Below are 26038 nucleotides of genomic sequence, written 5' to 3'. Positions count from 1 at the left end.
TCATGCAGGTGTTTGTCTCTTTTTTAAGTGTTTCGATAAATTGTAGAACATAAGGAGGCGGGAAAAGCCAGTTATGAATATATGAAAATACGAAACGAGCACTACATTTCGTATATTGGACTAAATTTCGCACCGTAAGCATTTGCATGCCAGTAAATTTGCATATTGCATGTTTGAACATTGACAAATGTATCGAAACGATTGGGCAAAGCTGGTGTACTCATTTATATAGCAAATTAATCTCAATTTTATAATCAATTTCATGATATGTGAGCTGTGTAAAATACCGTAATATATCGGTCAAAAATGTGCTCCAATTATTTCTAATATGGGTTGCTTGTTTTTTCGTTATCTAATTCAAGATCGCGAATAAACAAATACAACTTGTTGCATGTATGGATCAAGCAATGAATACGTGTTTGAATCATAACCTATATAGTGATGATACATCGTATATTGTGATTTTCTAAACTGTATGGAAGACGTTTTGTTACGTAACGAGTTAAATATTATATTAATATTAGTATACAAAATATTATACGCATTGGAAAATTAAAACAACAGAAATTCAATTGGCAAACATTCCTACTATAAGCAATATAATACATTCAAAGAGTCCAGGTAATTAATGAATTAACGAAGACATGCTTTAGAACGATATCAGATTACCAATACAGATGGTTATTATAAATAACTTCAAAACAGACCAGAATAACACACAAGTTAATTAATCATTGCTTATCTCGTTAATTCAACATGTCTTGTGGTATGCAACCTTCAGATTTAATGTTGTATGATTGCATGTAAATACTTCCTTATTTGTCTATCTCATATCTCATCTTCGCTTCCTTTGGGCATGTGGTTTTTCACGAGATCCCGTCTGAAATGACACGTCAGCATTGGGTGTTCCATTCTATATAAATACACTGTTCGTTAGTAGAGGGTAGTTAGAGTAAGAGACGGCCGAATATTACGGTCACACAATTTGTTATTGTCATGGTGCAATTAGGCCATTACATTTAACTTACAGTTTAGATTACTTAACGAACATTGGAAACGTCCTATACAGACCACCTACGAAATCAAACATATAGATGGTCCAAAAGTCATGTATTATGCTATATAAACAATAAAAGTTATGAGTAAATTTGATAATAGCTACAAGGCAAAACGTTACAATTCGTAAAGTACGAAATACATCATAATACATGTACAATAAATGGATAATACAAAGGTATCTTGCGATCGAATCTGAAATGAATGATAAATATAACAGCTCAAATGTTTCTGTACAAGTTCATTAGTTGATGTTATTAGCTCGATAATTGTGTACATATTTGGTCTTTGCATGTAATACAATGGAATATATTTTGATCTTTGTTCCATATATAACGTACATTCAAGAATAAAATGAAACTCATCTTGAACCCCCTATGCTTTGCATTGACCGTTCCAAGGCGGTGACACCAGCTTTATTATTCTATGTGTGTATGGTGTTTCGTATTGTGCTGTTTCGTACTGTTTTGGCAATTGGTCACTTGCCTTAAATGAAGGACCAACTAATTGTTTATAATGATAATTCAATACTGCTCTAACAGCTGGAGTTTCACTTCTTTATATTTCGAGTTTATTACAAACAGTTCAATTTCTTTGATCGAACGGGATAGATGTAGGTCCAGCCCATCTGCCTGTTTAAATATTTAATCTATGTGATGACATACGTAATTGTGAAAAACTTACAAGAAACTTTTTTAAATGACATATATTAAGGTATAGTTGAAATTGAAAGACAGCAATAGGATTATACAAATAAATGAAATGCATCTCTGCATGCGAGATGTTCAAAATACTAATAATAAAATGATAATAATAATAAGAAGAATAATACATAACAGTTATTCTTTTTTATTGGACGTTAAGATAAGTTGTTTTCCTTAAGTATTCATTGTATATGTCATGTCATATCACAAAATTTGATTTAAAGATGTTTTACACTCATAGTATATTGAAATGTTGAAGCAAAGTAACGGCCCGCGAGCAAGTTGCAAACAGTGTTGCATGAGACTCATGTGATATAGAGGATTAAAAAATATTGTGTATACAAACTTGTGTTCATAGCAACATGCTTTCTTCTTGCGAATGAGGAAACTGTAACCCATTTATGTCTAGCGTCTAGCAAAAAGCCCTTGGCAAACAGCGTAGACCCAGATGAGACGCCGCATGATGCGGCGTTTCATCAGGGTCTCGGATGTTTGCTTAAAGGAATTTCTGTTAGAAATATTCTAAATATAGAAATAAATATACTAGACATCCCTAATTTTGGAAATAAATTAATCCAATTTAGAAGGATGGGAGAATCCACTAGGCTTAAATGGGTTAATACCTCTGACTTGTACACGAACGTCCTCTGTTTACATCTGTTTTACATCGAGTACAACATACTTACAGCGTCGTCATACAAATTTCGTACATTGTAGAATTAATACAGTGTATGGGGACGTTTATTATTAATAAGAAAAAGCCTTTGTTAGGACCTCAGTAAATCGCGGAGTAAAATGGATATATTTTTCACGTTTTATTTTTAAACTGGTGTATACAGCAAGATAATCTTGATACAATTTAAATCGTGTGGGACAAAGAGTTGTAAATACGGGTTACTTATATCGTATACCGTTTGTGAAAATTATGCACATAGAGTCAAAAGTAGCCACAGACCAGTGGTTTTGAGAATCTGAACACTTTGCGAAAGTTATTTTTGTTTCAGGTAAGCATGCACAAGCTTGGATATCATTTTTAACACTTACTTTAATTAAGTTCGGTTGCAAGTATCGTGAACCATTATTTTTAGTCATTAATTATGTTGAAATATTATCTGATTATCTGGGTGCGTCTCGTAAGGCTTACTGGCGAACAAGCTCCAATTACGTTATAATATTAAGCGCACCGTAGCTGTGACTGGGAAATAACGCTATTATATCTTACCTGAATTAATTTTCATAAAAATAGTACATTGATTAACTCACATATATTGAACGATGGACGCAAGTGTTACCGGATAAATCTAGCAGATAGCATTCAATGCAACCAAAATAATATTAAATCGTTATGCTTCGCTCAATTTTTTCACTGCCAGCATTTATAGACGCTGCTTTATCTGTCCGTCCGCATTGGTTGGTACACGCGAGTTCACCTCGCCGTACAAAAGATGTTGGGTTTCTTCCGAATACTCGGGTGCCCCCCCCCCCCCCACACACACACACAAACACAGCATATGACTACATCAAAACAGAAAGTATTAAGTCTAATTTTAATAGCTAAACAGCAGCTATAATTCATTTTTGACCGACTTACGTCAGTTTAATTAATTAATGAGGTAGTGCTGGGACACAATCCGGATCCTCACATAATGCCGCCTAGGGCGCTTAAGTACTTCTTAAACTAGGCAAAACAAACACGTCCTCACGTTTTCTTTTCTGATATTTGTGTCAGCAACAACTCAAGCAATCTTCACGATGAACCCATAACATACATACACACAACTACAAATACCTCACCCGCATACATACATATATATGCACACATGCACGCACTTATGGACACACGCGAGTATCAGATAACGAAAGCATGCATGTAAACACTACATAATATACAATTAATTGGTCGGTACACTTTTACTCTGATGGCTAGTGATTCGAGCCCAGGACGGATGGCCTTTTTTTTACTGTTTTATTTTTGTTTTTTAATTTTAAATTTTATTCTTTTGTTTTTATACTGGTGCTCTTTAATTCAGATGTTTACATATATCAATTTAAAGCATTAATAGAATACAAGTTTCTGAACAAAACTGTGAATTTTAAGTCTAGCACTATAAATAAAGGCTTATTAATCTTGGAGAATGCAACTTAATGGCAGACAACTGAATTAGACCTATAGACACTACCCTCCACGCTGTCTCCATTACAAATGTTTCACTTAGGCTGATGCATATAAATGTCAAACATCTTAACATATAGACTTATGGTTAAAAAACAACAGTTGAGAGAAACTACAATCCTAGCGTAATTAAAATGTCACTGACGGAGATTTGTAATCTAAAATGTATTCAAATAAACAAATTGACCACTGTCACACTATGCATTTTTGCTTCTTGTTAAAGATATTAACTCTCTGTAGACATGATTTCTTTAACCATAATCATAGGCGGAGAGTTTAGTTGGATCTGTTTCTTTACTTTGATTATTTGACCGTCTACCTTCTCCGGTCCAGTTTGGTTGTCCTTCTTCGTAACGAGTAGGAACACGAGTTCCATGATCTCAAGGATTGAGAGCACGGAGAACCCCGCCCACAATCCAAGCTGACCACCGATGTCACTGACGAAGTTCACAATCTGTTGAAAGAAAATGAAATGAAAACCTTCGAGTCAAAGGATCCTGTATTCTAAAATATTGTAAAGAAAAAAAGCACTTAGATGATACGCATATTTATTTCATTTAATTGCTCCTCATGAAGTTGGAATGTTTTGTAGCTCTTATGTATATTAACCATCAGATTCAAATGCAACTCATCAAATTCATATAATCCTGTAAAAATGTTTATTTGAATTGCGGTGCCTTTAGGACAAAGTTTTTGAACTGTGATTATTGCCAGGCTAGTTATCAAACCGGATGGAACCTCCAATGCTTTGTTTTGACACTTCCAATACGGGTATCCATCAAAGCGGAAAATATTGAACGCGTTCACCATAAATTTTGTAAAAGACTATTGAACGTAAAAATGTCAACAAATTCACTATCGCTATATGCCGAAGTTGGTCGATTTCCCTTGCATATCGACAGATATGTCAGGATGGTTAAATATTTTTTTAAATTACATACTGTGAAACAGGGACATTGTATTCTTAAACAAGTTGTAGTTTTACAAAGATTAGAAATTGAACGTAAAAATAATGCTAACAATTGGTCATCGAAAATACGGGACATTCTTAACCAAACCGGTTTCACCGATGTATGGCTATTCCCCGAATCTGTTAACAATGATCACTTTATCCCGTTATTCAAAAACAGATTACGAGACCAGTATATTACCAACTGGGATGTCAGTGTGACGTCGTGTAGCTCAATGATCCTATATAAGGAACTCAAACCGGTTTTTGAAAGATCATCGTATCTTGATATTGTTGACAACAAAAAACATAGGAACATTATTGCAAAATTACGTTTGTCCTCTCACAAATTATCCATAGAAACGGGCAGACACCAGAATATTGACAGAGATCAACGCAAATGTATATTATGTAACCTTAATGACATCGAGGATGAATTTCACTTTGTTCTTAAATGTCCTTATTATAATGATGCTAGGAATGCATTAATTCCGAAATATTATAGAATCCGGCCAAATATGTTCAAGTTTATTAAACTACTTAATAGCTCAAACAAAACTGTATTAAGAAAGTTAGCCATGTATTGTTTAACATGCTTTAAAATAAGAGAAAATGTCATATATATGTAGTGTTAAATAGAAATACATTTTTACAAAAAAATAAGGTCAGAAATATTTAATTATACCTATATTTGTAAACCTGTATGCATAACATTGTGTGACCACTGTGTATTAAACCCATCCATGTACCATTCTCACGAAATATGTTCACGAACTATGTTTATTTCGTGTTTATTTAGATTATTTATTCTTTAAAATGATGTGTGTTTTTGTGTGTACTTCAACGCATGCTGTTATTTATATGTATGTTAATGACGATGAGCTTCACATGCTTAAGTCAAAATAAACTATTCTGTTCTGTTCTGTTCTGTTCTATATATATGTTTCCATATTAAATACTGTGTAGTGTGTATTGCTCTTTACTGTGTAGGTAATTGGTCGTTGGACTTAAAAAAACTGCCGACTTTCGGATCTTTACAAAGCTTTCTATCCTAATAATGTGTCTGGAGTTTCATTGTTTACCCCATAATCAGAGATCTCTGAATGTTTCACAAACGTGTCATTATTACATAATTATTATTAAAAGCTAACTGTGTGTTTCACAACCGTTTAATCAACTCGTAAGCTTCGCATTCTGTACGGTTCGCTGCCATTTAATTACTTCAAATACATAACTTTATGTATTTTTCAAACCCAATATACACAGATCAATTTTTTTCACCACCTTGTTATCAACCCATATGCATACATATGTGTTGATATATTTGTGTTTCAACGCCGTTACAAACTGATACGTATTGTTAACGACGTGTTTTACCTCATATGCATAGCTCTCCTTGATAACTTCGTATGACAGAGTCTTCAGATAAACCCGAACAAGTAGAAAGTTATCTCTGAAAAAAGCATCCCGTAGCTTAAATATGAGCGGGTTTCTATAAATAAATATAAGGTAAAGGGTAACGATCAATAGGCAAAAAGTGGCTCGGTTTACTCGACGCAGTATAAAACTATGGTTAATGGGCTAATAGCTCTAATGTGTTCCCGTTTATACAGATGAGTTAAGAGGAGGAAGTGCATGATAAATTGCCTTCTTAGAAAAATCCAAGCGATTGTATCAATTCGAACCAGGGATCTAGACCACTGAGAAATATAATTATGTGTATTTCCTTCGATATTTGAACATTTAACCATTAAAGTTTATAATCGACAGAAATCGACCGTAATAATTTAGCTTCTTTAATTTTTATTTACCTGATTTGATTGCGGTCAAATCCAATGTTTCCAGTTTGAAGTTTTGCCGTTATTATCCGCCGCAGAATGGGTAAGTACTTTTCGGTCGGCCAAGAAATCAACGTGATGTCTTGCGTGTAGACCTCTTCTCTTAATTGAAAACATCATTTATTTCACATTAAAGTACATATTATAAAGGGATACAATGTCCCGTATTGAAAGTGACCAAATGCCCTTTCAATAATTAGTGTTACAATATTTTAAAGCATATTTTAAGGCAAATGCCCTTGCGCTAATTTGTGATACCATCCGCATGTCCTGTAAGGCGAGTTACCTTTTGCATTTCAAATAATTATTGCTTCAATCAACCGTATTACAAGGAAAATTACCACAAACCTTTACAGTAATTATTTATACAATTCGCAAGACACATTTCTAAGTGATTGATTGATTTTTTTACAAGTTTTTCTTAAAAAAAGCCGGTTTTTAAGAATACATGTATGATCAAATGCCATTACAATACTTCTTGTTACAATTGTACTAAAGTGACAAATTTCCTGTTCGTTTGCCAAAATAAACATAGTTTATATGTTTTTAATTGGTTTTATGTGTGTTGCTTTTGTTTACATTTTCCGAGGTTCAGTTGGGAATTAGATAAGACTTATTTAAAGTTATAAGCTACTACCGTCAGAATAACGACAAAGTCGTTCCCGGTCCTATTAATTTACCAAACGAAGTTGTAGACCAATTAAAAGTGAATACAGTCAAGAGTGCAAATTATCGAGACATTGCTACACTTCTTTAGTTGTTCAAACAGCTATTTACCAAATTCTACATTGATACATCCCTAGGTGTTTTTTGATTAATCTCTAGGACTTAAACACAGAACAGACCTGCACGGGCTTATGCATTTGCACTCGGACGGAGTGGAATTCGTGAATTCATCCAATGCCTTGATAATGCACACGTAGTCTTCGTCCGACAAGCAAGCCCTATTACGCGTTTCATCGTCAAATGTCTCATTGAAATCAGTATCGTCCTTCACCTTGTTGAAGAGGTAAACCTGTTGGTAGCAGCCGCACCTCAGCGCTATATTTTCTTGACGACATTGACGGAGACAGTCCTTTGATATGAAAAATTAACAATAATAAATTATCGCACACATTGTAAAAACTCGTGTTGCATATTTAATTAAAAAATTATTAATTTAATTGAGGTCGCCTCATAAATTGTTTTTATATCATCTTCAGCAATCCAATCGCCATTTTTCTACTACGATGATCGTAATCGTCAGTTAATTACAACACATCATGTACTGTATGGCATGCTTGTCTGTTCAAAATCTAGCTTTGTTTCTTTGTATCCACATTGCGTCCTGAGTTTCAATCTTTAAATGCAATAAGGAGAGGGACTACACATAACATACAACTTTATTATGCTGCATGTTATTTATGTAAGAATTAAGCTTGCATACTGTGCGTCGCAAACCGTTTTCCGGTGTTACATTACAGTTTCAAACAACTGCCACTCAAAACTGCAGCTTCACATAAATTCTTCATTATTACACAATATTTTATTTGTACACATGGACACGTATATTATTTGCGTTGATAATATGCTTTTTGGAACAATGCATTATATAAGTTGCCAAATAATACAAAGAGAACCTTAAATTTTAATGTAAGGTTTTAAAACTCTTAAAACCTTCATCGCACTTACGTAAACTGATGCATTTGAGATGACGTCACACATCGGACTTTCGTTGTTCTTACCGGGAACCCTTTCAGTTACAGTCTGTAAAATATATTCATGAAATTGATAAAAAAAGATTGCAAATGAATTCAATTCCTGTAAATATTGCACGAAATGTAACGATAGTACAAACAGGTACCCCCATTTATTATGGTAGTTCTTAATTTATTGTTTTGTCTTTATGGTCGTTCAGTATGTTAAGAACTCGGTCCTTTTGACCTGTGACCACAAGTAACCGGTCGGTGATGATCATCAACATGATTGATTATTAATCATACGTTGATATTATCATTTTACAATGGTGTCATTTGTGTCTAATCTTATTTATACACTTTGAGTTATATTTTCCCATTTCCTGTGTTAAACCCTGAACATTTGTCTATTTACCTTATAGTTCCGGCATAAGTAGTTAAGGGGTGTTGCTGCAGTTTTGCTGATTTTTTCCCATCTAATAGATTTTGTCCAAATTTATATTTAAGATATATATACAAATACTATATGAAAAATGAAATAAAAATATAGGGTCACTGGCCTTGTTTTGATTGTATTCACCACTATATAGCATGTACTTTTATTTAATAAAACTGAAAAATCTCTAATTGCGTAAACATAATTAATAACATATGAAATGTGCAACATGTTGATATTATATAAGCTAAGATACATAATATACCATTTCATTAAACTACACACTACCAATAAAATGTAGTACACAAGTTAAATTTTAAGAAATTTATTTTTGATAATTTTTATGTCACCCAAAAAACGTCATTTTTTTCACTATTGTAACCGCATAAATGGATTTTTTTTTAATCTGTCTAATAGAATTCTGCGAAACTGATCAAAAATATTTATCAACGGATTGTCATCATAAAACACAAATAAAAAAGGGGGTCGTCGCACTTTTAACAGAGATTTTTTTTGTTTTAACAATCCCTACCGTCTACGTCAAATTTAATAAAATACAGCAAATAGGCAAAACCCAAGTACCGGTGCAAAAATTGTTAGCAATATGCATAAACATTAGAAATTGTGTACAATCTTAACTGGCATCACAACAGCTTACCAAACGACATTAATGAAAAACATTATTTAATCACAAACATAAGACCATACAGTATCAAACTTGACCTTAATCATAAATAACGTACATGTACTTCTTCACAAATTTCGGCAAGTTTGTGATTAATTGCTTTAAATTGATAAATGTAAACAACAGGACTAAAGAGCTCCATTATAAAACAAGAATGAAATTAAAGAAAGAAAAAAAGTATAAAAAAAGTTAACCCCACCTGGGATCGAACCACTGACGATTGTATTATGAACCTTTCTCGGTCATTTCTGATGATATTGATAACAAAAATATTGGGTTGTGATAATAGCATCATCGGTGTTGCTATAAATATATCTTCGATTAAATTAACTGCCGCAACACCCCTTAAAATCCCCCTAAAAACAACAGTTGATACATAACAAAACAATTAGACTAAAGACAACAAACCTTTGATACTGCTATGTCGGCTTGGAAACCTGTAGGGACAAATACACCCGCATTTGCATCGAGGTATTCACCTACGTCATACAACGGGGCTATCACAACGCCACTTGATGACGTCACGAATGGAACACTTTCGAATTGATCAACGTTCAGTAACAATTCTAAACCTATAAGATAATTCTTATATTAAGACAAACCTGATGCAAAATCCCAAATCAGGCTAAACATATAAACATAAGACAGAAGCTATAGGAGATTCTGATTACGTTTTAAAGGGACAATCTGTAATTGCTTTCATGGGTTTTAAAGTGAATTTGGAATAAGTTTAAATTATAAAAAAATAAGCTCGTGTCACATCGACGCCACTGTAGACCTCAGATCTGCTCGTGAGTGTGGCTCAATTTGTTCGTAACGATAACCTGTTATATATATGCATGTTTATAAGTTTTATAAACTTGTAACCATGTTGGAAATGACTAAGAAAACCACCACGCTTTAGTTTCTTTAAACGTTTTACAAGTATGACTTTACAAAAATAAATAGCTCCGATTCAATTTTTGTTTCAGCACTGAAATGTGTTGAGGGCATTTGTTGATTTCAATAAGCTATCAAGTTTATTTCATGAGTGGTTATAGAAATAAAATCACCAGTGTCGCAGCCTCAACGTAAAACTGTTGTGAAATATGACGTCTTAACAGGTGTATAAGAATGATCAAAATTAAACATTCAGAAGTTTGTTGAGAAAAAAATGTTTTAATATGTGCATCTGTGAAGCTATATGATATTTTGATGGACATTGTTCGTGGTCCCATGGAAATCACACGTTTGTGGATATTGTACATCTATTTCCATTTTTTAGGAAAAGTAATCGATATTATATGGAAATTTATCGCTATTTTTCGCTAAAGTATAATACAGAATCATACATTTTCACTGATAAATAAAAAAAATCTAAAATAATATGAAGAAATCAAATGTAACTCATAAAATACAACCCATAGGTTACAAATTAAGTATTTTCAAGATGGATAGAAGTGTACAACATGTAGATTAAGAAAACCATCCTTTACATTCTTGAACCTTCCGATCATTTAACATCGGAAATGGTTTCTTTGTTGGACTAGGACTTTTGGTTTTATAATACTTTTATTTATTATTTTTATGATACTACTATACATATTATATTAATATGTAATTATAAAAGCTAAGCTGTTTCTCTTACCGTATCTTTGACCCGAGGAAGACACTTCCCCTGAAGGTGAGATACCATCTTGCTTCGTGGGGTCAAACACAAAACACAGTCCGTAGTCATATGTGCGAAATGTGGAGTCACTTCCGATGGCAGATCTAAAAAGAACACTTGAGAAGTCATCAAGCAAATATCCGTCGCAACTTTATGTCTGGAATCCGCGAACTTTCTTGTACTTTTTCTTTTTTTTTCTATCTCTTTGGAAAATAAAATGTTCTCGTCGAATCATGTTGCACTTTTATTTTCAGAATAAATATGTATTCATATATGAGTATACCAATACACTTGCGTTGTTCTAATACATATGTACAGATTTTATAAACAAAATTAAGACAGTATACAAACAAGCAAGTATGTCTCTGACAAAAGGTTATCAATCAGAATAATTGTCTATGGTTGCTGGTTTTTTCGTATCGTCTTGTCATGTTCGACCAACACGACCATAAAACCTGAACCATAAATCGGCCATCCACATTTTCCCATTAAATATGTTCATTAATTGATGGTGATTGCAGCATAAGGCAATGTACTCACTGTGAGCACGACTTCCCGGCAAAGGTGCAGGACAGGACAAATGTGTCGTAAGGCTGCGAAAATTCCTTCAGCTCGGATTCGGACAAATTACTTAACCGCATTTTGAACTTCTCCGCCGTGTTGACCATAATGTCAGCATCTTTGAAAACATTAAATTGAAAGTCAATGCAAATTGATGTTTGTGTAAACAATATGATATGCGCATGGTATGTTTTCTATTTAAACGAAGCTAACTGTGATAAAAAAAAAGAATTTTCGGATTTATCACAAACAACCAAACTACTGAAGTTTAACATTCAACTTAATTAGGGCCACTTGACAAATTATTTTTCATTATTTTAAGACCTATAAAAGGAAATACTATATAACATTTTCACTCACCAAAGTCCGTAGGGACTTTAATTTTATCGAAATCGGTGTAGTTGTAGGTGAACAAACTATCCTGCAAAAAGGCAAATTGAAAATTGAATGAAAATGAATGACGTCCTTGACAAATTTACTGCAAACAAAATAATATTTATTATGTTCTTGATGTATTATTTTAATAATGTTTCAATGTATCTATTTACAAATCAAATTTTGGCGAATGTCCTATGCAAACACAATTCACAGACAACAAAATAAAGTAATCAAGTTTAAAATATAGATAAGTTGCCATGTTTCATATAATACTATATATTATTAGAAATCATCAGATAGGGATGTAATTGTAACTTTTATTCTCGTACACCAAGGTCATTCAGTATTCGGACATGAACCAAACTATAATTCTATAATATTTCAAGTAAACACATATCATATTCATGCCATTGTTAAACGAACGCAATATTATTCCCATAGTTCGAACAATCTCAGCAACCAACGTACGTTAGATTCAAACATTTCTCTGTCGATGCTGTATTTTGCTGCCGCCTCATTAAGCGGATCTTCTAAAGGCGAGGTGTATGGAAAACTGTGATATTGGATAGGGTTGGTGTTGCAGATGACGATCGTTGGGAACTTCATCTTCTTTACTGTCTTCATCTCAATGGAAGTGGAAACAGGGTGGCTGAAATGTTTTTTTATTGGTGAAGTTAAAATCAAGGTAAAAATCCGCGGAACCATGAGGAGTTTTACACTATGACGAAAACAGTAAACACCTAAATTGTATTTTGTTTATTTCCAAAATGAAGCCAGATTGAGATCACTTCAGGTGAGAGTCATGCCCGTAATGTGGGCTTTCTATTCGTTGCTTTTAAATTATCTGCAGTAGCCTAGTGTTCTCTCTAAAGTGTAGTTATTATATGTGTGACTGGTCCTGATAATTGTTCAACACGAAATACCAGGAGTTGATTTGATCTAGCGAACGTCGACATTACCTGTCGTATTTCTGGTACAGCATAACGACCTGCCACGTGATCATCCCAAGGGAAGCGCACAGCGCTATTAGCCAAGTTATCTTCAACGCAGCAAACGGCGAGTTTTTTATTCGCTCTACCCCGTGGATGGTCGCATAGTCCACATACTCGGCAACAGCTGTCTTGCCCATTCTGTACGAAATGGATGCATACAATCGTCAGAACAAACAAATACATCAATATAAAATAAAAATATATATGTATATATACACTCCATTTGATATTTTAATGGTTATATTATTTATATATGTATTTATTTATTTATCTTTATTTATTTTATTTAGTTTCATTCCCTACATTAAAATACACTCGACACAGCTCAAACGTATACACCAAATACTGTGAACTTATGTTCGATTAATTTCAAAATCACTCGAAAGTGAACAAAGAAAAAAATAAAAATAGCGATTTTGTTTTGTAAAGTGAAAGCTATATTTTTAAGGATACACCTATAATTCTTACACGAGTTTATACATTTAAAACATAAATGGCGGATGAACTATCTTCCACAATTTTTGTTTAAACATATGTGTCCTTTTCGCGTAATATCGCCAAGTTTTGAATGACCCCTATTTATATATTATAGCCAGAACAAATGGAAGCTGGTAGCAAGTGTAAACCTAGACAAATTTGGCAAATTTTGGAACAGCATCCATTTTCGTTAACGTAATATATAATCAAAATGTTATAAATGACAAATATTAAAATTAATTGCATGACGCATATTTTTTACGTTATGTCAAAATTACATTTATTTTAATATAATATTGAAGTGCAAGTTTAAGGAAATATTTACCCTTTTCAAAGTTCACAATATAAGCCTTTTATAATCCGTTATTATGGAGACGTCAACTATATCTCTTAATGTACATAATAATGCATGTGAGTTGTACCTTGGTCAAAATAAGCACATGTGTCCGCTATAAAATCCAGATATTTCTTTGTCAATAATAATTTGGTCGTTGTAACGGTTATCATGCTGGGTATTGGAGAGTTACGTAGTTTTGTCAAAGCAAACGCTTTTAGATTCAGACTAATCATTCCCTTGATATTAATTGCCAATCATCGTCGTGCACGCACCCGTATTGAATAATTTCAAATCCTTTGAAAATTCACATAAGTGACGTTGGACGACTAATAACTTAGAATGTATTGCTATACAGATCTGATGGAAACGTTCAATAAAAGTTTGAATTGTTTATGAGTATTACGAGTATACCAATAAGCATCATTCAGTGGGTTGGTTACACGTGAACGCTTTCAAAGGAATATTGACGTTTAATACGGTCTTTTATTTAAATTTGAAGAGGAAAGGCATTATCTTTTAAAATGTATTTATTAAAAAGTTGTAACAGATTTGTTGTTGTTTTTTTAAACGCTTATTACACACGAATTTAAGAGGGAGCGGGTAAATCAGTAGTGAAAGTAAAAACGTTATGAATGAAATATAGATAAGGACCTCTATACACACGCTCTCTGGTGACAATGTCGCTAAAGCGTTGTAAACTTCTTATCGACATATATTGATTTTAAATGGCGTGAGTTCGAAACAATTGGAATCGAGTTTCTAGCAGACCTTATGTAAATAGATATATGAAACAGTTTTTACGTGGTTTTAACGTGAACAGTTTCCTTTATTCTAATATACTAATTCTTTATGAAATTAGACATGCGGTTTCTTTAAATGAAAAAAATGTTCTTAGATATTAACACATATGCATTGTGTATGCACAGTTATAATATATATACAGAACAAGTTTTATATCATATAGCATCTGATATACATATGTTTTAGATCAAAACGTAAACGGTGGTGTTATATCTTTGAAATTGTCAAACACAAACATCGCGATCGTAGTGGAAACTTTTAAACTCGAAGACGTTTCTTTCAAATAGAAATAATGATATTATACAGACTTTTTGTTATAAGGGCGATTGACCTATTAATTGCATCAATTCTTAATCCAAATATTGAAAAATAATCCATCGAATATTTAAAGAAGCATAAAATAAAACTGTATTTAAACTATGTGTATTCCTGACTTCCAATAAGATATTTGCATAAATATATATAGTAACAATATTGTATTGATGAAATGCTTTAGAGCGCATTTATGTTATGGAAAACAATATGTTTACGATACACGCTGCTAAGGGGACTCATTCAGTAAAAGTTTTATTACGCCTAAGTCCCGTTATTGATAGTGCGAATGGGTAAATTTAAACGGATAAAACTGTTGTTTTTTTTCGCGTCCAGGAATAGAGTCCCAAGGAAAACTGTTCATATAAAGATAAAACCACTATCTATCCTAATGATGTTTTTATTCAAGCAACATTTATGCGTAAAACAACCGTTTAATTCGTACTGTTTTAAAAATAGATACGATATGCACTCTTAAACATAATCACTATCTAAAATGCGCAATTAACAATGGCTAATCGTTTATCCCATTAGGAGAGTATTGCAAGAAAGCAATCGCCGTCATCTGTTTTTCAACTTTTCGCTGAAATCAAACTCAGAACAAAATTCCAAGCAATTCAAAATGCCACAGGCACAGTCAAGGAAAGCCAGAATGACCATCCCTCTCTCTCTCTCTCTTTCTCAAATTTTAATGTGTATGTGAATACCACGAAATATCCATGCCAACGTGCATAATGCGTACAAGGCTTTCGACGTGAACAATAAGTGCGAAGAGGACACCTTTGTGATCCCGAGTCCGTCGAGGAGTGACACGTAGTCAGACAATGCATATATTTATATCTCGCACACATTTAACGCACACTGACATGTATGTATCAATATTGTTAGATAGTGTCGTTACTGCAATGAAGATTGCATGATTAATGAATAGATGTGCATGACTCCAAATACTGTAACGGTGTGATAAGACTCGCGAATCACGTACACATGCTGTATGGGTTGTCTATCGACGTACACGCATTAACTTAAACAGTGTACAAAATAAACAACCTTAAATACCTCACATGAAATATGTTACGATGTCAAACAACTAACACACATAACATTTACATTTAACGAAGTGAATTAAGATAAACAGCTAACATTAAACAGAATATAAAGTCAACTAACTTACACACCAAACATTTAACATAATACAAAATCAACTTATAACAAACATCACAATTTACAGTAGGCGATGTTTACCAACGTACATAAACCAGTTTTACAGAAATCAAATTAAAAAAGCATTCCCACCTCAGATTAAGCAGAATAGGATGTCAAAAAACTAGAACTTCTGGCATTAAACAAAAAGTACAAAATCATCATAATTACACACCTCGCGTTTAACAGTTTATGAAGTCAACCAACTAAAACACATAAAGTAAACGAAATCATCAAACTCATACACTACAAAGTATACTGTGTACGATATTATTAAGCTGTAGGCGCTTTCAACCAACTAACACAAATTGTGTTAAGCTATATATGGCGTCAACTTTCTTATGCACCACCTGTTATCCTATACATGTTGCTAGCCATTTAGCACATTTTTATTTAGCTTTATAGATTGTCGACCAATTAGTATTCCTCGTATAAAGTTGTGTACGTTGTCAATCAACTAATACATCGTTTATTCCGCTGTTCAATTGTCAACCAACTAAAATATATTTCATAAAGCTGTTTACGTAGGCAATATTGATGAATATGTTGTCAACGAACGAAGACGCCTTTAAGCCCAATTACTTGTATAGTATGTACTAGTGGTGACACGCATGCTTTAGTTATCTGATAAATAAACACAGACCTATACTAATAATTATTTGTAACACAAAATATAACGCAGTTACTCTGACATGAGCCATACTGAGTAATACATTTTGGCCATTTGTGCATTATTAAAATATTTCATGGTTATCGATTTAATGAATATTCAACTTAACATAATTTACATTTCGTAGCTACTATGTATCTGTGAATGAATCTCTAGTTTAAACACACGTAAATAATGTAAACTTATTAACACTTAGTACTAGTAAAACAGATATCCCTTGAAATGTGTGAATTGGTTAACTGAATCCGAATTACAAACAAACTAAACTAACCCATTGAAATGTTGATATTTTATAATATTTTATAATTTATTAGATGTAACCAGCGTTTTTGTAGCACTATTACAAAATACTTTTATACCCTTAATTTATATTCTCTGTGGTAGTATTTACTCTTTGCTACTTTTGGAGTCTTTGCGAGTATTGTTTTGTTTTGGTTTTTATCATTTTTATTTTTTTTAAAGTTGCTTTAATGTGCTTCATATAACCTTATTTCAGTGTTCCTGCGCTCCAAGAGAATGCATTCACTTCAATAGAATCCATTCGGATGTTGCAAATTATCTGTACACCAATTAAATAAATACATGTTTACTTTATTTATGTTGTCAATGTGCATTTTAAATAATCCTTTTATAATAACAAAAGTCTCCCTTTTAACTTTGACATTAATAACATCATGTTACGTATTAATTAATTGGTCATGGGGGTATTCTTCCTCATTAGTGATGATGTAATAAGTTAACAAAATATCATACTTACAACCAATTATCCATTTTGTGAGTATACTAAAACATTACATATATGTATACGTCCATAACATTGACACCTTTACAGGACTTTAAGTAAACCTCATTCATTGGACTGTTTAAGGTGGGGTTTAAAAAATGGATTTTAAACGTTCCATTATTTGCTTGATATTGAGCCAGTCGGCATCTAATAGTGACATAACTGCTGTTTATTCTGTGTAACAATATATTTTCACCGACTTAAGTCATAGCTAATGGCTTGTAATTAAGGCGGTACTATAAATGTCATGATACACATTTAATTAATTTGAATAAATAAAAAATCATGTATACACTGTTGTTACATGGGCTTGTATCAAAATGGATGTCTTTCCCCTCCTTGGTGGCCTATGTTGCCGTTCTGAAGCAAGTTGTAATAATCGTGGTAACGAATGTTAAGACAATGCACATGCACAACTTCATGTAGGTGCAACTTTCAATGTGCGTTGAATAGTGATGGGGGCGCCTTTTCAGACTGGATTTTGTTTACTGACGGACAGACAAGTAGGCGACTAATCTGGTATAACAGGGTTACTTCCGTGCAAGGGTTTATCATCATATACAACTTTTATTGCATTCTGGCAACAATCTATTTATAGAAAACATGCCAGTAAATATATGTCTTACCTTGGATACAACTTAACACTTCAAGGCTGTGAGACCTATTTAAGACCACCAAATATTCAAATTGTACACAAAGTAATGTAAATGTTTTTGAGATTTGCATACTGACGGCATAAGAAGGGTTGTTTGAAGAATAATAATTTAAAATCTATTGATACTCTTACAATGGTGAGTGAACCCTCGAATAACTCTTAAAGTTGATCGAATCTCATTAATTCCATTTATAGATTCGAACAGTAAATAACAGAAAAGGTAAAATTAAACGCGCTAGAAATTGTGAACTGAGCTGTCTCTTAAAGTGATATTATGGGCAGTTTTCACTGTTGAATTGAGCTGAAAAGAATTAACAGGTCAAAAGAGTTAGTTAAAGTGTGGTTACTGACCAATTATCTTCAACTCATCTTGCTACCAGTTGTTTTTAAAAATATATTTTATATTCGATATTCTTACGTGACTCACCCAGTCCTATAAGCCAAAATGATCCGTAAAACAAACTTGTGTCTTTGTGTCGTATGAACGAATCTGCACTAAAACTAAATTTATGTTCACATCGTACATGCATCAGTTGTCAAACGAAAGTACGGTTATATTCAAATGCATTATTTTTCTCTTTCCGGGATATTGTTTAAGTATGTTGATGCTGCATTAACAAATATAAGTGTATATGAAGTGAAAACACCACAAATAAACAACGGTTGCGATATACTCCTATAAACTGTTAGATGCCCATAATATCAGTTTAAAAGAGTTATATTTTTAACCATTTATGTCGCATTCATACATTCTTATAAGCACACTCGATGACATCTTAACAATGCGATACAATCTATAGTTTTGACAGAGCTTTGATTTTTGCCAGACACATTCAGTCTATATTTATTAACCACGATGTGACATTCATTATATAACGTGAATTCGTTAAAAATGTGTTTAAGGGTTCTAACGCAAGAACATCATTGTTCATACAGTGGTTAAGACTGTCCTCTTCTCAGCGAAATGTATCGCGGATTTTGTCTGAAATAAATTTATCCGAATCAAGTTAATATGTCAATATAAAAACACACGAACTGGCATTGATCACAATAGAAATAAACACAACAAAATCGTTTTATTGCATACATGGCATGCTCTGAGCTAAACAGATCAAGTAAGTTTACGAATGTAAAGACAATTGACATGCATAATTTCATGTACGTGCAATTTTCAATGTACTTTGATAGGTGAAGGGGCACGCTGTCAGACAGGTTTTGTTTACGGACAGACAGGCAAGCAGGCGACTTATATGGTAAACAGGTTTACTTCGGTGAAAGGGTTTATCAACATATACGACTGTTCATGCATCCTGGCAAAATTCTATATACATAAAACATTCCAGTAAATAGATTTCTGGCCTTAGATACAACTTAAAACTTCAAAGCTGTGAGACCTATTTAAGACCTCTAAATATCAAAATTGTAGCCATGTAAATGATTTTGAAATTTGCATACTGACGGCATGAGAAGGTTTTTTTGAAGTTGAATAATTAAAAAACTATTGTTATTCTAACGATTGTCAGTGAACCCTCGAATTATTATTTCAGTTGAATCTCATTAATTTCATGTATAGATACAAACACAGTAACATACTGAAAAGGTAACCAAGCGCTAGAAGTTGTGAACTGAGCTGTCTCTTAAGATGAGTAATATCTTTAACAATTTATTTCGCATTCATTCGTTCGTATTTACACACTCGAAGACATCTCAACAATGCCATAAAAATATATAGTTTTGACAAAGCTTTGATTTGTGCCAGACACATTCAGTCTAATAGGTTAAAGGTGAAGGTTAAAGGTGCGGTTAATTACATTAACCACGATGTTACATTAAAGGGGCCTTTTCACAGATTTTGGAATATTTTAAAGTTTGTCATTAAATGCTTTATATTGATAAATGTAAACATTTGATCTTAAAAGCTCCAGTAAAATATCAAGAATAAAAATTAAAAAAGGGAACAAAAGTAGCCGGTACCAGGGCTCGAACCAGTGACCCCCGGAGTCCTGGAGTAAGTCTGAAGTGAAAACGCATTAGCCATCTCGGCTATTCGGCCGGGTATACACAGTTTACGTATTTTATACCTTATATAAAGCAATCTTCGTAGTTTTGTAAATTTAAACGACAACAACAGAATCTTCAAATTATTCAATCGTTTCGCGTTGCAACGCTTTATAATTTTTAGGTTTTCAAATCGTCAAAAAATACATATAATGGCTATATTGGACTATGGCAAATGTTCAGTAATACTGTTTCCTCACAAATATCATAACTAAAACGAAAATTTGCGAATCTGAAACAACTTTTTTCAATTTTGTCAATTTACCAAACCGTGAAAAGATCCCTTTAATGATACAACGTAAACTCGTTTAAAAGAGTGTAGAACTGGTGTGATTTTTCTTATACAAGCATAGGGTAGTTGGTTATACCCGCTATATGTTTTGTTAGTATATAATCTTGTAAAATTGCATGACCAACATGAGCATCGGATAGTCGGGAAAACCGCTTTATGACTATCTTGTATAGAACTGGGGTGATACGCCATGACTTACACGATGGGGTAGACTTTGTGTATATCCGAAATATGGGTTTCTTGTATAGAGTTGGTGTGATACGTTTACTAATACGAGCATGGTTAAGTAGGGGTTGCGTTGGTATCAAACTACTACATGATCATACCCATAAAGCGACTATATGCTGACGTTGGCAGTAACACGGGGTTGCTGCGGTATCATACTACAGGATGATCATGCCCGTATAGTGATTATATGCGGAGCGTTGACAGTAACACGAGGTTGCGGGGGTATCATACTACTAGATGATCACGCCCGTATAGTGATAATATGCGGAGCGTTGACAGTAACACGGGGTTGCGTGGGTTTCAAACTAAAAGATGAGCATGGCCGTATATTGACTATTTGCGGAGCGTTGACAGTACTACGGGATTGCAATTGTATACAACTACTAGGTGATCATATCTGTATGGTGACTTCATGATTAGTGTTTACAATAGCATTGGCCAACGGTGGTATCCAAGTACTAGATGATTATGTCCTTATAGTGACTATTTGACTTGCGTTCGCGACAAACATGGCGATTTATGATTATCCATGTTTTTTCACTTAAAATTATGCTGCTTATAATAGTGAAGTTTTTCCCACATACTAAAAATGTTCAATTTTTGGCACACGTTCTTTATATCACACAAGTTCTCATTTGATGGACGGTGATGCCGTTATTATCAATAGCGAAATACAAACATTATGGGATTTCTTGATTAAAGAAGTTCTTATAAATGCTCGTGACGGCAGATTTGGATAGGGTTGAATCTCAGATACAAGTATATTGTTCCTTTGTGTAAAACCCACAAACAGATATGACAGATTGCTATTCCAAAATGAATTTTATCTACACTGCACAACGCACTATATACTTATTATTTCATTAATATGCACGTCAAATACATTGCAGTAGGTACTGTACCTATCGTTAATTAGTAATATTGTGATAACTTTATTACTGTTGTAAAAACAATGCCATTATAACCAAACATTTATAAAGGGTTCGTTGTATATACACACATGTGAAGGCGACAAACTTATTCTTTAAATGAATAGATAAATATAGGATCTGGCACGAGTTGTCATATCATACCATATTTTATTAAACGAGTTCAGGGATTTTGTTAGTAAGCGAGCCTTTGGCGAGCTTACTAACGAATTTCATGGACAAGTTTAATTAAGTATGGTATGATATGACAACGAGTGTCAGATCTTTCTTATCACATGCTTTTAAATAAGCAAATAAAATTAATATTTACGCAAACATAATGATAAATCCCGAATGTGGTTTACATTTTGTGACGTCATTTGACGTTGCAACGTCATTTCAGCAAAATAAGAAAATGCGATTGGTCAATAAACGAAAACTAAGCCAACGAAAACGATTAAAAATGTTGTATTACACATGTGTAAAAAAAAAATATGTAATGGTTATATTACATGGGAAACAGGGTATGGCATGTGATAAATTGTACATACGGGCCCAGTTTATGTACACTAGGTTATTTTAACACCTTGGTAAGCGCTAACCGCCGGTTAAAGTTATCTAAGCTGGGTAACTAACCAGGCTGGATACATGCGTTGCTAGAAATATTTACCCAGGTTGGATAACTATCCATGTTGTGTAAATTTATCCACTGGTTAACTTTTACTCATATCCCATAATCCATTGTTAAAGCAAAATGACCGGCATAATACGGATACGGTGGGGAAAAAAGAAAAAGAGGACCGAATAATACGGCCTCTGGACCGAGCCATCAGAGAACGCGCTTGTTCGGGACCACTGTAGCCTTTTATTCGGCGAATACAAGGGAATCGGAGCCGAAAAATAATCGGTTATTGTACTTCTTTTAAAGGAAAAAAAACAGCAACCTCGGGGATGGAGTTCAACTTCATATAGAAGACAGAGAGACCAGCAACCTGCTTTATAAGACGTCATTCGCAATGCCAAACATTCTCGCAAAGAAGTTTACTTTCTCGAAAAACAAAATTAATGCTTTCACTAAAGAACGTGCAACCAGGAACCACCTTGTATTCGATTATGAATCAATTTATGACTTTATCGATCATTAGCATAAAAAAAGTAGTATATGAAAATATAATAACACCATTTTGCTTAATCGATATGCTTTATTATTTTTCTGTCTATTCACACTATATAAAAGCAAAGATATGTCCTGCGAAGGTTGTCGAAACGCATGCATTAATTATACTTCATAGTTATAGTTCTCCGTCGCAATCAAACCAATATAAAAACCTGAGAAATGCAATGTAAAGGTTATCGGGCGCGTGCGGGAACATGTTCAAACTTTTTGGACGCAGATGATTAGGTTTTACTACGTATCTAATGCAATACAGATCGGATAAGCACCATACGTGTTAACTCGACGAAGATTGGCATGGGTTAAATTACTTATTTCATGCAATTAAGAGCTAAAAAGCACATGAACATCTAAGCTGCGGAATAAAACAAATAAAAAAAACTGTCAAGGCTGTCGGAGCACATGCAGATTGAAAAGGCATTAGTTTTTTGTCACAATTAACCCCATTTAAGAACCTTCTAAGAGTGTTCAGACGTAGATGATTCGGTGTTCATATCACATTTAATGCAATGCTGCCCTTATAAGCACTCTCTATATGTTCACGCAACGCAGATCGATAGGGGTCCATTAGATATATAATATCTTGTTTATAATGCACAATATCGTATAAGAATATGTCAATGTCAACTGGATGCAGATTTATGGGGCTTCATGAGTTCTCAGTCGCGATTTAAAAACATAACAATATTGTACGGATGAAGATGAATATAGTTTATTAAATAAAAATAAAAAATTATACAATTAGCATGCGAATGATGTTTATAAAATAAACATCATACAAATAATAGTTTATTCGGCAATAAAATCTGTTCCGGACAATACACATGCCAACACGCTGAGCGTACTCAAATTCTGATGACCAATACACACTGGGATATACACTGGTTTACAGTCTGCTCTTTAGAACCTGTTTTGCGCATCTGCACATAACATTAACCGTTACATGCAGTCATTTTGCTACTAAGCACATATGATGCAGGTCCTGGTGCATACGATTTTAAAAATGCATTTCAAACGATAAGTTTTAGTATCAGTTTAAAGGTACATGTGTAAGTCAGGCATTGTCCCCTTTTTTGGTCCGCGGACCATGTAAAATTTTGTATAGGAACAAAACTATTTATTCTTGAAATTAAATTCAAAAATATGCATTAGGCTCGGTACTTCACAGTAAAAAAAATATAGGAGAAAGTAGTCCGGATGTAAAATAAATATCAACTTCGGCTTATTCCGTCTATTTCCGCAAACTAGGAAAAAAGTAGACATGCTCTATAGTCTGTTTTTAAAAATACTATAATTTATTCCGTCATTATTTGAAATAAACTTACCTTATTTGCCTCTCTAATTAATTCCTATAAAAGCATCCACTGTTTATAAACCTCCAACCGATGTTGTCGTGTTTCCATCTAAAATACAACTGCATGTCAGTGAAAATTATATGATATATCTAAACATGATACCCTATTAAACCTTGCCCGAAAACATTTAAACTGTTTACTGTCGTTTACACCCATAACGCAGTGTGGTGTATTTACTGCATGCTCCATCGAAGTATGTGAGGAATCATGCGGGGGTTTTATATGCATGAAAAGTACATTTGCCGTCATTGGTAATAGAATTTTGATCAACACTAACGGCGGCAGGTAGAAAAGACATCTCCAACAAATCTACATGTATATCACTGCCCAAGATATAAGGTTCCACAAAATCCGCTGCATTCGACCATTACCATTGAACGATATAGATGATAGATTTGAATAACAAGTCCCACTTGTAGTGGTGCAATGACAGCTTGTGAACGAAAAGCTTCAATAATAGCATGACCAACTTCCGCAACCTTGCGCCTTGTGTATTTTCCATAGAATAACAATATAACATCTGAACGGGAATCACAGGCATCTGAACAAATTTGTCAGTACGTACCTAGCGAAAATGACCTGTGTCCAATTTAACCTTACAACCACAGAATATGCAGACTTTATGACTTTCAAAACCTTCAGTTGATTGCCGTGTGGTTCTCTTTTGTACAGAACTACAACTTTACTTTGCAGAATTACCATTAATGTTTGTATCATTTGTGTACTGCTGCCGACATGTTTATGTACTTTAGTACCAGCCTCAGTAACAATATCATACTACGGCTTCACACTATAGTCATTTATTCCCTTCACTCCCTTCCACTGAATAGCACCCCAGTTATTCTTGAAAATCTCAATCTCCTCCTTGCATATTGGACACAAATCTTGTCTGGATGTACTGGATGTATTTGCACTCATTATTTAATCATTTATGACAAAAAGAGACAATAATAACTTCTTTAACGCTCTGATTTGAATTGCTGCAATTAACACAGACAGAGCCTATTATAATGGTTGTTGGCGCGACCCTAAAAAACTAACAAGTATGAGGCAGTGTTTAGCATACGCAGATCTGATATGTTTGTATAATGGTGGTCTGTTATTATATTGTGGTGTTTATGACGCTTGAGTTTCAGTACCGGAATTCAATGTTATAGTAGATATAAATATTTAAAACAAAACATGAACATTTATTTATTATGAAATTGCGAAAAAAGAATATCTCGTTTGAGTAAATGTACTCGCGGTCATTGTGTTAGCGGTCATTGGACCGCCATGTTGGATTTCTCTGTTACGTTACATTCTAACGTAGTTTTTTACTATCTTAATGTGTTATTTGCCCCCCCCCCCCCCCCAAACTAAGTACAGATACCAAAATAATGCAATTCGAGTTATCATCATTAATAGGTCTTGGCGGCTATTTTGGACGCCATCTTGAAAAAAAAACTTTCCGGTGGTCCGATTTTGGTAAACATTTGATATGTTGTAAAGGACATTATACTATACCAGGATCAGTTAAAATACCGTTGGTAGCAATTTTGGGGGTTTTAGTGGTTTGTTTTCATATATTTACCCGACTTTTAGAATAATTCATCATATTCACTGTAAATTGTTGAACATTTTCCTTATTTGAAGTTGCAACAATAAAAGTAAGCGTCCTGGTTATAGAATAATTAATATGGCATACA

The 26038-nt window shown here is 33.6% G+C and overlaps 1 protein-coding gene across 2 annotated transcripts; it reads right to left on the bottom strand.

Annotated features, from left to right (window-relative positions):
• Positions 1-561: 561 nt before the first annotated feature.
• Positions 562-24410, bottom strand: LOC127835404 (degenerin-like protein asic-2). Of its 2 annotated transcripts, XM_052361819.1 has the most exons (13): positions 16402-16480; positions 13064-13234; positions 12573-12753; positions 12087-12147; positions 11706-11844; positions 11145-11269; positions 9926-10089; positions 8392-8466; positions 7566-7795; positions 6694-6822; positions 6260-6335; positions 4253-4387; positions 562-880 (listed from the first exon to the last, which is right to left on the bottom strand). In XM_052361819.1, exons 2-13 carry the CDS (start codon positions 13231-13233, stop codon positions 836-838), a joined length of 1530 nt encoding a protein of 509 aa, XP_052217779.1. In that variant the 5' UTR covers position 13234; positions 16402-16480; the 3' UTR covers positions 562-835. The 2 variants fall into 2 exon arrangements, with proteins under 2 accessions (XP_052217779.1, XP_052217778.1); XM_052361818.1 differs by lacking the exons at positions 562-880; positions 16402-16480 and adding an exon at positions 24321-24410 and having other exon boundaries at positions 3852-4387.
• Between the last annotated feature and the right edge of the window lie 1628 nt (positions 24411-26038).

This window comes from Dreissena polymorpha, chromosome 6 (assembly GCF_020536995.1).
Source record: "Dreissena polymorpha isolate Duluth1 chromosome 6, UMN_Dpol_1.0, whole genome shotgun sequence".
NCBI lineage: Eukaryota > Metazoa > Mollusca > Bivalvia > Myida > Dreissenidae > Dreissena > Dreissena polymorpha.
The sequence above is the reverse complement of the archived record's forward strand: the minus strand, read 5'-3'. Positions and strand labels throughout refer to the sequence as shown.

Coding starts and splice junctions, on each gene's coding strand:
- LOC127835404 (XM_052361818.1), bottom strand. CDS start 13,233: ATGGGCAAGACAGCTGTTGCCGAGTATGTGGACTATGCGACCATCCAC. Junction 12,148..12,572: donor GAGAAATGTTTGAATCTAAC/GTACGTTGGTTG, acceptor GCCTTTTTGCAG/GATAGTTTGTTCACCTACAA. Junction 6,336..6,693: donor TTTGACCGCAATCAAATCAG/GTAAATAAAAAT, acceptor TGCTTTTTTCAG/AGATAACTTTCTACTTGTTC.